Source organism: Crocodylus siamensis, chromosome 2 (genome assembly GCF_052110815.1).
Source record: "Crocodylus siamensis isolate JL-2025a chromosome 2, ASM5211081v1, whole genome shotgun sequence".
Classification (NCBI taxonomy): Eukaryota; Metazoa; Chordata; order Crocodylia; family Crocodylidae; genus Crocodylus; species Crocodylus siamensis.
In genome coordinates this window covers 25,502,072-25,516,863 of record NC_143396.1, presented here as the reverse complement: position 1 = coordinate 25,516,863, position 14,792 = coordinate 25,502,072, and the positions used below count along the sequence as shown (strand labels likewise).

Genomic DNA, 14,792 nt, shown 5'->3' with positions numbered 1-14,792 from the left:
GGGATTAAAAAATTAGACATCCCTGCATCTAAGTCTAAAAATTAGACATCACTGTATCCCTGGGGCGGGGGCTAGTCTGAGGGGCCCGCACCATGATGTGGCTTCTTTTTCTTCTGTTTCTAAAGGGCCAACTTAATTCAGGAGTGACTCTGGATCTTATAAAGCACCTAAATTGTAGAAAAAGGCAGTTTTTCAGACCTGCTCCTCTCTAGCATTTCTTGTGTGCACCCCTCACTGAGCCTGCTGGTTGCTGTGAATGCTGTCTAAGCATCTAACTTGCTCCATGTCTTGTATATGGAGCTTAAGCACCCAACCAGAAGCTGCAGATTTCACTTCTGAGGCCAGACAGCCAAAAGTTAGCATGGCAATACTGAGCACTGTGGGTTTAACTGCCAGCCACTTTTTCTACCTGCTAAGATGTGATTATTTCAAAATACTTCACTATTGCAGTCACCCACACCACTTATCCCTGAGACCAGCTCTGGGAGAAGAGAACTATTATAAGGACTATTTATATAAGTCCTTCTGTTTCTATGAGGGGCAAGGATTTCTCAGAGTGCTATCTTTTATTGGACCAACTATGTATTTGGGATAATGTTAGACAAGCTTTCAAATACATGACATTTTTCCTCAGGTTTCTGTTGTTGTTCTGCAGTGAAAGGCTCCTTGGTGCCAAAAGTTCTGCTGCATGCAGCCAAAACTGCCATGATCTTGGCAAATCAGAGCATCTTCAATTTATCTCATGGCTGAGCCAAACCGGGATTAAAAAACTTAGACAACTCCGCATCCAAGTCTGTTGAGGAGAAGCAGGGGATGCAGTCTGAGGGGTCAACACCATGCTGTACCTGAGATCTGAAGATGAAAATCCTGCATTCGAAAGCTTATCTAACTTCATCCCAACTACATAGTTGGTCTAATACAAGATATCACTTTAAAGGCCTTGTTATATATTTATTTTAGGTGGTTTGTGAAGCTCTTAACCCCAGGACTGTCCACACATTAACACCTGAAACTAGCTTTAAACACACTTTAAGCACCTTAAAGTTATGCCACACCGGGGCAGGTTTATCCCAGATTGTGTTCCATTAATGCAGGGGTAGCAATTATTTCAGCTGGAGGGCCACTTAACAAATTTTGGTGAGCTGTTGAGGGCCACAAGGGTAGCCCCGCCCCTTGACAGGTGTCCCGACACCTGCCCACCATCTTGAGACCAGAAGTCCCGCCCCCTAACCTTTGCCACCATAAGCCCCTCCTCTTGCCCCCCAGGAATAGTCCTTTTGGGAGTGGGGGTTGCCTTAAAACAGGGGGAAAAAATCAAATCATAGACGTAAGAAAATCAAACACCTACTATAACTTATTTTAACTGTATTTAAAAAAATATTTTGTCCTGATTTATGCCCGTTTGCGTAGTGTAGCTAGAGGCAATTGCATAATAGCTCAAAACAGTCTTACTCTTGTATATTGTGTATGGTGTGGTGCGGGTGTGGAGGGGTGTGAGTGCAAAGTATGTGGTTGGGGTGGGGATGTGCAGGTGTGTGTAGGTAGGCTGAAGGATGGGAGTGTGTGTCAGAGCTGTGGGTGTATTTGGGGGCAAGGTGGCGAGTTGGGGGTGTGGAAGGGTGTGGAAGTGTGTGTGGGTATGATGGGGTCGGGGGAGTGTTGCGGGTACAGTTGGGGGAGAGTATAGGGAGGTTTGTGTGTCAGGGGGGAGGGTCCTTAGAGTCCCTGGAGCGTGTGAGTCCCTGAAGCTGCATGCAGTGGCAGTAAGCAGGGCCAGCCCCATAGTGCGCAGCTCCCTCCCCACGTGCAATGCTGGCTGGAGCTGTGCCTGCGCTGGGTACGAGCACCCTGACCTCCCCGTCTGCTGCTGCTGCCAGGCAGTGGGGGCTCCCTTCCCTCCCCACACTCCTTCACCCCCCAACCTGTCCCCACAACCCCTGACATATACGCCCGCCAACATACCCTGTGCCCCCTACACAGCCACCCCCCACACCCCCCAGACACACGCTAGAGAAGACTGACACTTCATTACGCAATCCCTTCCATAGGCAGTACACAATCACAAGTCATGACACACACTTTCTCTAATAAAATTAAACTACATTACAGTAGGTGTTTGACTTCTAGTATACAATTTGGGTTTTTTAATCTGGTTTTAAGATGGCAGCCCTCCCCAGAAGGAGTATTGGAGGGGGCCAGCAAGGGGAGGGACTTCTGGTGGCAAAGGTCAGGAGTTAGGGGCACGACTTGTGGTCCCAATGTGGTGACCGGGGGCTGGGGCCACCTAGGGGCCTAGCTCGCCCCAAATAAAAGCCCACCCCAGGGTCTGCCAAGCAGGGCACAGCCAGCCGGCACGGCCGGGAGCGGCGGCAGGAAAGCAGGTGGGGGCCGGATGGGTCACTAGGAGCTGGGGCGGTAGCGCCTCTCCTCTCCCTGCTGTAGCCCCCACGGCCAGCACCCGCACCCCGGTCCCAAATCCCAGTTGATTGACACCTGCTTTAATTTACTTCCCCTGGATTTACAACTCCTTGTTACCAGCGGGTGTCCGCACTTCTCCCCGCTTTTGCTTCCATCTCCCATTGCGTTGCCCACCCCAAGGGCCTCGCCCCGGCCTCCTGGGGGCGGGGCGGGACTGGAGCGCGGGGCGGCGCGGCGCGGGGCGGGACCGGGCGCTCCCCGAAGCGGGCGGCAGCTCCCGGCGCGGCCGCACTCAGCGCGCAGCAGCCGGAGCCGAGGTCCCGCCGGCTTGGGTGAGTGCCCCTGCCCCGCCCGAACCGGGGGTTCATTAACAATGTCAGTATTACAGTCCCAGGCTCCGCGGGGCTCTCGGTCTCCCGCTTCCTTCCCAGCTTTGTTCTGCCTGTCGTTGTTGCCGTTGGCGTTGCGGCCCTCTCAGAGAGTCCGCCGAGTCCTTTCTCTTTTCCGCATCCTGCTGCTCCGTGCCCGGGTCCTCCTCGCCAGGCGGCTGGGGCAGGTCTGCGTCATTCTCGGGCAGCCCGTGTTTCCATGAGGTTGCTTTTTTTTTTTCACGGTAAAACCCTCCCGGCTTGAGGAGGACCTGACTCCCCTTGTGCGAAGTTTTGAGGTTTAGATTCGTGTCAAGTGCTACCTTCACGTCAGCTTTTCTTATAAGGAGCTTTTTCTTTTGCTCCCGTGCCTTGACTAGGGTTAACATATGTCAGGTTTACTTCGTTTTTACTCTTTGGCTAAGGGTGGTTGGAGAGAAGTTTCTCCGCCCTTCTGTTGCAATCAAGAACTGAGACAAAGGAAAATCCGAGTTAATTGTGGCCAGAGAGGGGGATTCCTTCTCACTGTCCTCGAGGCTGTCAAGGACGTTTTGTCCTCTGCAAAGTAGCAGGGGTCCAGCTGCAAGAGAACTTGTGACTTAATGATGGTTAAAAATACTCCTGATGTTTTACTGGGGAAGCATTTTAATCTGCACTTTTCCTATGCGGATTTTGTAGTACTGTCTAGATGTTTATGAAACACAAAGTTTAGTAGTTCTCATCATTAAAATAGTTCCCTGATAAAGGTAATAGAGAAGGTAAATTGTCTAATTAGTAAGAATGTATTCCTTGCAAGAGACTAGCCTTGAAGTCAAGGTTTACTTTTTGTAACCAGTCATGACCCCAGTGATAAGTCTGAAAGCAAAATGTAAATAGACTGAATTATTGAAATAAATATTGATGTCTGAGACTTTTACACAAGAAGAAGCTAACTATGTAGTCAACAACCATGGCCATTTTTCCTGAAAATCCAGGATGAGAAAAAATAGTTGAATGGCTGAATGTACCAAGCCAAAGCTTGTTGTGCTCTCCTGTCAAATCATGCTTTAAATGTAGACATAACCCACTGAGCTGCTTGCTTTCAGTTCTGGAAAACTGAAATTTGAACTAACCCATGTGATTCTTTTTTTTTAAGCCTTTTACAGAACATCAATGACCTCTTGTTACAGTGGGTAGTTTGCAAGAGGAGTTCAGGACTTCATTCCTGCCCCTCTGATGTCTTTCAAAATGCAACTAACATTTTGTTAAATAGTGTTTCAGAGAGGAACGTGTTTGGGGGGAGGGAGGATGACTGGGAAGTGTCCATTTGTGGTTAAATATAAATCTATATAAATCTGAGTTCTCTGATCACAAGTTTGAGGGTAGATTTTTTTTTTTTCCCCGTCATCTCCGAGGCGCTTCACAAAACATGCAACACATTCCTTTCACAAATAGGATATGGGGACTGGGGAACCTCGTCTGTTATGTGCAGGTTGTCATAATACTGTATCTGCCTTGGAGGAGATTTGATGCTTCTCTTGTGTTATCTGTTTTCACATGTGCCTTTCAGCAGATGCTACTCCCTTGTCTTCCAGTCTCCTACCACTCTGTGTAGTAAATCCATTGGGCCAAAGTAAGGTGTAGGCCTTTGTTACCAGCAGGAAGTGTTTATAAGTATTATGTAATGAAGTACAGCATAGTAGGAACTAGGTCCTGACCTTGCTAATAATGCTACTACACAAGTAGCGTATCTGAGGTCAGAGGGTCTGCTTGTGTGCCTAATATTTTCAGGATTGTGGTTCTGTGTCTTATCTTTCATGTGTTACTTATGACTTAACTCTGATTGGAGCTAAAGCACGATAGCTGTTCCTGAGTAGCATTTATTCCAAGGATAAGTTTCCAAAATAAACCTGTTTAAGAACCGTTCTATGCATAAACACATGGTCAGCTGATTGGCAGTGATTCCCACTGTGGTACAGGTTCAGACATCTATATAAGTAGATATTGATGAGAGTTTATAGTCTGGTTTTCTGTAACATGCTTATTGTGTATTTATTCATGTGTTGTATTAACCATACATTTTCTGCTTTGCTTGCAGCTGAAATGGAATCAGGTCCTGATCCTTCTTCAAGCCCTTCTCACCAACAGCCGCAGCATGGAAGGTCCCAGCTAAATGCAGCTGCTTCTGTGGACCTTAACGAGAGTAGTAGGATACATGGGGCACCTTCAGGAGATTCGATATCAACATTTTCCCCTTCAACTTCCAGCTATTCCAACAGCAGAGAGAGAGTGGAAAGAGGTGGTAAGTATGAAATGCTAAATATGTCCAAGACTTGCTTATTCCAAACATCAGTAAATTAAAGGATACTGTCAATTTGACAAATAAATCCTTTTGTGAATCTTTAACCTGCTCTTGCAAAAGATGAAAGAGAAGAGGATTTTTTTCTGCTTATTTTTTTTGCACAACTTTTATTTTCCTTCTGTAGTTTGTCAACCAATTTTGTGTGTACAGGACAACAAAAAGAGGAAGACTTTCTTTTTTATCCAAGTCATAAACATGGTAAGGGGGTATAAGAGCAGTGTATCCTAGAAGCTGCCTTCCCAGCAGCTCTCTTTTTCCCCCTCATGTGCACTAGATTGCAAGTTGACCAAAAGTATCTAATAATCTGAAGTTTTTATAAACCGTTAAATTTAAATTAACAAAAAGCAGAATCTGAGTGCCTGGGTAGGTTTGTAGGAAGTTTGTTCTAGAGTTCATGATAATTTCTAAAAATCAAAATTTAAATGTCATGAAGAAAATCTAATAAGCTGTTTAAGCTGGTGGATGCTACTAGCTATATACACTACACTGCTGAATAAATCCAGTTTAGACTAGTGCTCTGAACTCCTGAATTCAGGTTTTAAATTTACTCTGGTATCCCATACATACAAAAAATGTCTATGTTCCAGGCCTAACAACTATACCACATTTTGCTCTTTCTTTAAATGTAGGCCCTGGTTCTGCATACATGTGCTTAACTTGAATGAAAGTAGCCTTGTTGAAGTCTGAAATTACTCAAGGGCCTTAAAATTAAATATATGTTTGTTTTCAGTCTCTTTCTTTCTTTCTTTCAAGGAGAACTGTAGTCCTATGAATAAGGGGTTTTTTTAATTTTTGTTTTTTGGTTTGGGGCAGGTGGAAAAATCTGAAATTGGAAAGATGTGTATTAATAGCCCCTGCCTCTCAAAATGTTATGTTATAGAGGTACTCACGGCTCTATTGTACAAGGTTTAATATGCACAATAACAAAAATTAGAAGTCCATGTCCCAAAAGTTTATGATCTAAGTATCTTCCCTAACTTCCTATTTGGGCAAGTGTTTAGCAAAAAACCTAGGCTGGGAAGTTGTTTAGGTGGTTTCTGTTGATACTGTAGTTGCTTTTAAGTTTTTTTTGCTTTCTTACTTATTCTCCTATTTCATAACTTATTCTCTTCTCTTATTGTTAGCTGCCCTGAGCCTTTATTGGAAAGGGCAAATAAATCAGTGTGTTTTCATTTTTTTGCCTACTGCATGCCCAGAATAGATATGCAGTCTATTTTGGCAAGGCAGAATGAAGAGAAGAACATTTTTGCAGAGCTACAGCTACACAGAGCAGGAAGAGAGCCTAATTTTCAGCTCGCTCACCCTCGCTTTGCTCAGACAAAGGCTACAGTGTTAATTCTTTCACAGCTGAACTGTTAGCTGCTTTTGGTTGGTCAGCCAAAAGCTGAAATTGTTGCTGAAGACTGGACTTCGCACGGACAGATCTAGGATTTTGAAAATAGCTAAAAACAGTCTTCAGAGCTATGAAAAAGAAAAAGGGAGACCAGGAAGAGCAACAGACAGCAGAATTGCCAAAGAAATATGTAGGTGAATTGGTGCAGAATTTCAGAAATATAGCCCAGCTGTCAATCTGCTGCTATTTTATATAGATGATGTTGGCAGGTATGATATTGTCTCTTTCTGATTTGGAAAGGATTCTTTTATTTGGTATAAACATTTAGCTTTTTAATCCTTTTCCCCAATGGTATGTCTTTTCACTTATTGACCGTATATTATTTAATTAAGCAATGAAAATTGTTTGTTAGTTTTTTGTTTGGTTGGGTTTTTTTTTGTTTTTTTTAACAGTGGTGTTCCATTTTTTTGAACGTGTCTTTTGGTCTTGTATTTTGAGAACAAATTGAAGGAACCGTATCTCTTATTTTTATCATTCATGACTTTTTTTTTTTCCTTGGTCATTTTAATTCTTCACATGTGGAAGTCTTTTCTGATGTTGCCTGTCACTTTTATTGTCCTCAAATAGTTAGCCATCTTCAGCTATCACGATCAAAATTGAGTACAGCATAGAGAAGAGACATACCATAAATGAATATAATAGTAATTTGTTTTCCATTTCTATCTCTTAATTTATTCCAACATTTTAATTAGAGCAGAAGATTAAGCTTCTATTAGACCACATAGATGGGTGAATTAACAGGTCAGATTATTTCATCCAGTATGCATTACTTTCCATTTCTCTGAACTGTGCCATAATACTGCTACCTTGGGTTTGGAGAAGGAAAATAGAGAGAGTTTTCAAAGCTAATGACTTATTCGAAAGACAGGGATTGGAGAAATCCTGTTTTGCCACAGCTTCGGGAGAATGAAGCTTAAACACAAAGCAGGGACTTGAGGACAGCTTTAAAAAGTTTATAGTTATAAAGTAGAGGTACTTTGCAACATGTATATGTATTTTAGAAAAATAATATCCCCAAACAAGTAGTCCCTAGACAATCCACAGAGCAATGGGACTGAAATAAAAGTAGCTTTTGGTTTCATGTCACTGGAAAGAAGAATCTTTCTCCCTTTTTTTAAGATGAATGCTGCCTGATGGTCTAAGATTCAAAAAAGGATGAAGCATGCTAATCTAAGGTCTCTAGCGCACATTACAGTTCTACACACACAGTGGATGTATGGCACTGTAAGTTGGAAAACTGGCCACAAAGATATTCCATGAGATATGTGGTACGTCTTTGTGGCTGCTTTATGGAGTGAGAGGCAATTATCTGTGTTAGTCAAATTCAGTTGGTACCTTCCCTGCTGTTAGTTGCAACTGTGAGCAGATAAAAGAAGATGAGAGAAGCAAAGTAGCAGAAGACTGGACTCCTATACATGTATGGAGAAGACTTGATTAATCGAGTCTGCTAGAGTATGGAAATAGACATGCTCTGACAGCCTTCTGCGTAACGTGTGTCAGTGCATGCATCTCCGCACTGAAAAAATGGTAGTGGGGTGCTTTGAAGTAAAACACATTTGATGAGCTTTAGGTCAGATTGCCCCTCCGCCATTTTTTCAGTGTGGGAATGCTGATACATGTGACACAAGGGCACTCTTAATTAGTGCAGCTTGCTAATTAAAGTTCCTGGTGCCATGTTCCACGGCACATGTAAAATTGTGTCCAGGCATATATTTGTCAATAACTTCTAGTCACTACATTAGATTATCCTGCCAAATAAAACATAGCTAAAATTTACAACATATTGTTAAAGGTACAGACCACTGTCAGCTGATCTGCGACTCAGGCAGCCTCATAATATTCTCAGTTCTACAGATTAATAATGAAGTAATTAAGTCATAATGTTTATTTAATTAAAAACTTAATTTGAGAAGGAAAGAGGAATGTACAGTGGCTGTTTGAGAGTTCTCTCTTCAAACACTCAATGTGATAGTATGGCATAAACCTCCTGGCAATGGTTTGAGGTCATATAAATAGCTTTTGTGTCTGTGTCACTTATGTTTGTACTGATAAAGCTTTATATGCCATGAGGTCTTTCTTCCTATCTCCATTGTCAGTTTATATTTAAGGGTATATTGTTCTCAAATAGATGCTAAGAGAGTTCTGTTTGTTCTGAATAACCTGTTCACTGTGATCTAAAGTGTGAACCACTGATATGCTTAGAACGGTCTTTGACCTACTGAAGCGACCTGGAGCAAAGGACTGAAAGTGCGATTCTGAGCAATTGAGTCCAACCCTTGCACATGCTTATCTTCCAGTAGGCCTGTAGGGCCTCTGGGTCAAGCTCATATATCCCAAAGGATTTTACATGTGCAGTTCTTCGGCCCATCTCTTATTTTGCTGCTAGGGCATTGGTTTGCTTTCTATATGTTTTTAAATAGTTTATTCCAACAGTGGGTGGTAACAATAGCATCATAAATTAGACCTGATTTGAATGTAAACCCTAATGTGTAATTGGGAAAGATGAAACAAACTGCGGGGCGTGAGCCAGGCTGTGGCTATAGCCCTGGTGGGTTCTATCCCCTGATGTTAAGTAACGAGAGGGAGAGGCGGACTCGTAGTGGTTCCAAGATATTTTCTTTTATTTAGTCTCTTTCTTACATGTGCGCCACTGATGTAGATGTGGCTGCACAGGCAGTTACACGTAGTTCAGTCCCAGTCCTAATACGGGACAGATATAACGAAAACCAAAAAAATCAGGGATCCGCTTATTTACGCATCACCCGGTGTTGAATGTGGCTGCGTGTCCTGTCCCGGCTTGGGAGAGGGACAAACAAACGATAGACAATTAAGGGATCCGAAAACGACTAAAGCAAATCGATCTGTCCCGGTTCAGGTGAGGGACGAAGAATCGAATCTCGGGTTGGGTAAGGGCGAAAACAATAAATCAGTGGATCGTCCGAGATTAAATCAAACTGGTCTGCAAACCTGTTACTTCGGAAATTGGAGAAGCTGTGGGAAGCTGGCCAGGCCTACCCACCGAGCAGTGGAAGCTCCGGCTTCTGGTCTAGCTAGTTGAGCGAGCGATGGATGCTCTGGTGCCTGTGCGCTGCTCTGCTCTCCCTGTGAAAAAATTCTACCCCAGTCTTTATAGGCCAGATGACAAGCCCAATTTCAAGCCCCACAGTTGGTCTAAAATATTTGCAGGGTTTTTCACAGGGAACGGGGCTTCCCCAGCACATGGCCAGGGGCCATGCAGATGGGGTTTCCCAGTGCATGACCAGGGCCACGCAGGGCTTTTCCAGATCGGGAGGAGAGTGTTTGGCCGCACTTGTTGCTGTGCAAAGCTGGCAGAGCCCAGCTGGAGCATGACACAAACCTGCAACAGGTTTATAGATAGATAGTTTTAAATGGAACAAACTTGATTTTCACCTGTTTGCTGTCTTCCTTTTTGTCGTCTTGGACAAGGTATTTAGCATAACTTGCAGATTTGTTCGAATCTGCGAGTGCTTCTGCTATAGCCTGTCTGTGTGCTTGGATGTGTACATGCACACATATACTCCCTGCAGAGAGTTACTAGATTTTCTGGAGAGCATCTGAAAAAATTAAATTACCACTATTAGGGTATGCATTAAGAACGGGGGGAATGGCATTCATTAAATATTAAAAACCAGAGTAGTTCATCTTGGATTGAACTAAGATGGGCCTTTAGAGGACATTTGTCAGTGAAGTATGTGCCTACACCTTTAATTAGGGCTTCTGGAGCTTGGAATCAGTGAATCATCTGCATACATCTTGGTAACTCACAGGAGTGCTAGAATGATTTAAGAAAATCTGGGCATTATTCAGAAAAGGAGGATGCAGTAGAAGTACTCAGTAGCTAGGAGAACATGCAAGTTGACCAGTAGGATCAATATGTGCTGTTCTGACCACTGACAACTTATAGAGGGTGACTTGTGAATATGTCAGACTTAAGTGCGTCTAAATCCACTGTTGCAGTATGACTGATCCTCAAAACCACAGCTCAGCTGTATTTAACACTGCAGGCACCAGTTTTCCTTCCTTTGAGTTATTTTGTGCATGCAAAGCAGTAGTGTTAAGTAGCTGATCAGATGCCAGCTCAACTTGAAGCCCCAAAACAGGATTTTCAAACTGGATGAAATGAATGTTCTACTGCCCGTAAATCTTGTTCATAGATGTTTGCCAAGGATGAATATGACAAAGGATATTTGGGAACACTGAGAGAATACATTTTTCTGGGTGGTTAAAACAGTTAACAGAGGGTGCAGGAGATGTGAGGTGTACCTCTCATATAAATAAGTAAATATTTAATTAGAGGGGCCATTAGGCTGAAGTGTTGGACACGTTCTTTGGTCTAATGAAGATTTAATTCTGACAAAGTGGAACAGCTTATTTAGGAGGGACTGAGAAATTCAGCCCAGAATAGGCTATAGCCTGATGGTTGGGCACTTGCTGAAATATGGTTCAAGTGCTGTTCCAAGTCATGCAGAACACTGTTTTAAGCCTGGATCTCTTACATTCCAAGTGACTTCTGTAAACACTGAGCTAGTCTAGGACACTTATCTTCCTTGTAGTTCCTGTGAACCTAACTGTCTAGCTGGTAGAGTGTTCTGTACTAACAATTCTTGTCTGATACCCTCCCTATCAATGGTAGGGAAGATAGGAGAACAAATCCCATGTTCCTTAAGAAATTCAGGGTATGGTGTGCATATTCCCATGCATACGAGCAGAAGGCATATCTAATATCAGCATTGTGCTTTGACCAGTCAGCAGGATCGGAGAGGAAAAGGTGGGGAAAAGTGTTTTCTGTACTTGCTGTTAAAAATGCACTTTGGTTGTTATAGTCCTGGAATCCTCGGAAGCATTGGATAAAATCTTCCTGTTAATTTAACCATTATACATAATGTTCTAACTTAATGCATTCAGTTTAGAGTTTTATATGTACTTAAAGAGCTATGGTGGTTTTGTGTATTTTACAGGAGAGGAACTTTATACATTGTGACTCAGGACTTGTAAATATTTTAGCTGGAATTTTATGTTATTTGTACTTCTCAGAACGCTATTAAATAAAACCAAATAAAATCTCTATAATATAAGAACAGATGTTTTTAGCTTCTTAATAGTTCAGGTTTCAAGGAGACTTCTTGTTAAAGCTCTAGTCTAATGTTTAATGTCACATTTGTATTTAATGTATTCAAACTAAACACAGTTTACTAGTTTTCTCAAGGCAAGTTCTGGGGCATAGTCCTACTACAGAGGAATACAGTAGCAGTCATTTTCTCAGTGCCACTGTGATCAGAGGAATTCTTATGCTTTCAGTTTCACAGCAGTACAACTAGCAGCATGGTATGTGAGCATTTTGCCCCCTCTGGGCTTTTATGTCCTTTATAAGCTGATAGCTAACATGCATAATCATGTAGATTCCTTTGATTAGGCACTGAAAATTTGGCAACTGGTCACAGATCCAAATAGATAGGGTAGGAGTTGATGGAAGCGAGCTAGGTGACTCCAAAGGCTATTTTGGAGTACTTAAAGGTACATGGCACCAGGAAATGCTAAGCACAGGGGTATAGCTGGAGTCCTACCTCTCTTTGGGCACTGACAGCTGTTCAGCTCCCCACCATAACTCATGGTGCTTCACAGACAGGGCCATGAGTTATAGCAACTCCCTACCCCTGACCAAACAGACATTTGTTTTTTGGCCAGGGGAGGAGATCAAGCTCTACTTTGAGTCAATCCAGGAGAAGAGAGGCTGTCTGTCTGCACACAGCCTCTCCCCTGCCCTGCCCTCCCTGCTTCTACAGGATAGGAAGGGGGATGGTGAAGGGGAGGGAGCTCAGGTTTGAGGTTTGCCAAGCCTGCGCTGTTGGGCAGGAGGGGGAGAGGGGGCAAGCAGATTGGATAAGCTGGACAAATGCCAGACTAGAGTGCCCTCTCCCACCCCCTCTTTCATCCTGCAGACAGCAAAAGGGCAGGGTGGGGTGGGCTGCATCAGTCCTGCCCTGTTCACGCACAGGGACTGACAGAAGCTAGATGAAGGTGCTCCGCTTCAGATAGCCTTCATCTGAATGAGGGTTAGCTTGTCATTCTGTTAGGCACTTCTGAAGTGCTTTGCAGCCATGTACTTCTATCGAGTCATGGCTGTAGAGTGCTTTCAAGGGGCTGGTCACAAATATTTCTGTCAGTGCGCTTTGAGACTTAGATACCCAACTCAAGTTCTGAATTAGGTGCCTCTGTTCACTTGGAATCCAGAGCATTTCACCCCTCTTCTGAGGCTTCTCATCCCTGGTTCCCGAGCTGTGTCTAATATTAGGCAGTCATTGATTACCAAACAGAAAGAGTCTTAAAGCAGGCACTACTACACTACTACCCAGGTCTCCCTCCTCCCAGCTGAGTGCCAGAACAACAAGCCCATAACAACCAAACTCCCACTTCCTTGCTGTGCTCTCTCCTTCACTTAAATGTTCCTTTCTGCACAGTGGCCCACCTTCAGCAAGAAGGTACCTCCCTCGAGGCCTGTTGGTAGTCTAGTGGTTCAGGTACAAAGGTGACAAATATGGATTTGAATCTCCTTAGACTGAAAGAGGCCTAAAATCTAGGTCTAGTTCTTGGGCAAGTGATTTAACTGTTAGGCACTTACACCAGAAGTCACCATTATCCATTGTTTTGTTTTTTTGAATGACAGTGATTAATCTTACTGTACGTATGTTTTTACTGTAAGCATGTTTTTGGTTCCTACACACCTCTGTTCTAGATTTTATTGCATCTCAGACAGCTCGTCGTTGGCTAGGCACATACAGAAGCCTAAGTATGGGTTCCTAAGGATCTTAGCAGTTCAATAAGGAGGCACCAAATGAATTTGGATACATAATGAGTTTTGTGGTCATGGCATCCATACCACTCTGAACTACTTTTTGGAACTTAAGGGTGCCTATAAATGTGCACTGATGCATTCACATTAGAATGCATCAGAGTAGGCTTGATCAAGTGAGTTGCTAGAAAGTTTTAATTAGAGCGCTCCAGCTCATCTCACCATCACGTGTATTAAACGTCCTGCGTTTCAAAATGGCTGCAGGGGAACTTTAACTAAAGCTTATTGAATGATTGAATGAGCATTAGTTAAAGCGCCCGCATAGCCATTTTGAAGCACAGGATGCTTAACGCACATGATGGTGAGGCGTTTTAATTACAGCAGCTCTCCAGGAACTGCTCTAATTAAAACACCCTCCTATTCCAGCCCCAGGCATGTCTAGAAGTACTCTAAGTGCTTATATTCCTGCTCAGTCACTGCTGGGACTGATGTGGATTTTGCCCTAAGTTATTGGATTTGATAGGTTTACTTGTACAATAAGAAAGATTGAATCCTTCCAATTAAGGGGTTTTGTATTTTTTTTGGTTTGTCCTTTTTTAATTCCTCTGATATTATTTATGAGGTTATGCTAGAACAGGGATGGCAACGTATGGCTTCCAGGTGCAAAGAGGATCAATCTCTAAAGGCCTGATTTGCTACATGGGGATTAAGTGGGAGCTGCACTGTGCTGTCCATCCCCTCCGTAGTGCTCCCTTTCATTTTGGAGCCTGATCCTTTACCCTGTATACACTTATCCTCGTTGCTGAGGAGATGGAGATCAGTGGCAAGGCTAAGCTCAGGCAACTAGCTACTCCAGGGTAGGGAGAGACTTCTGGCAGGGGCCTGATTGCAAAGCGCAGCCCACAATGGCAAAAGGCTGCTAACTCTTGCACTATATCTTTATGGTTCTCTCTAGCTTTAATCTGTGAGTATATGCGGAGAACGCAAGACTTCTGTCACAAACATTTATTACAGTATTTTAACGGTTTGTTTTTTGTAATAGGTGTAATGACTTATGATCAAGAAATTACCAAAATTATTTGTTTTTAATTAATGTTTTAGATTATATCAAAGACTTACTTAAACTAGTATGTAAAGACCAAGAGCTTTGGTGAGAAGTATTTCTGCTCGAGGAACAGCATATTTTTTTATAAATAATTCTTTCACACAATTATTTATAACTGACTTCAATTGTTCATTGTAAAACAGTAGCTATACTAGAAAGAAATATCATTAGAATACTGCATTTTTATTCCACTTCAAAATAATTAATCTCCCTACTATCACTATTTAACTATTCCACCTATGTGTTTTTTACTATTCTCATGATTTACTCTCATTTTTGTGGGGGTGTGGAAGTTTCTCTTTTTAAGTTAATGGGACTTGATGATTCATAATTGTGGTGATTAACATAAACACAAA

General features: G+C 42.9%; 1 protein-coding gene across 1 annotated transcript in view; it reads left to right on the top strand.

Moving 5' to 3' along the window:
* The first annotated feature begins 2,651 nt into the window (after positions 1–2,651).
* Positions 2,652–14,792, top strand: part of WFS1 (wolframin ER transmembrane glycoprotein) — a 38,296-nt gene continuing 26,155 nt past the window's right edge. The window contains exons 1-2 of the mRNA XM_090035562.1: positions 2,652–2,750; positions 4,864–5,067. Of these exons, the coding sequence (XP_089891688.1) occupies positions 4,869–5,067 (199 nt within the window). The 5' untranslated portion in view covers positions 2,652–2,750; positions 4,864–4,868. The remainder of the gene's footprint in view (positions 2,751–4,863; positions 5,068–14,792) is intronic.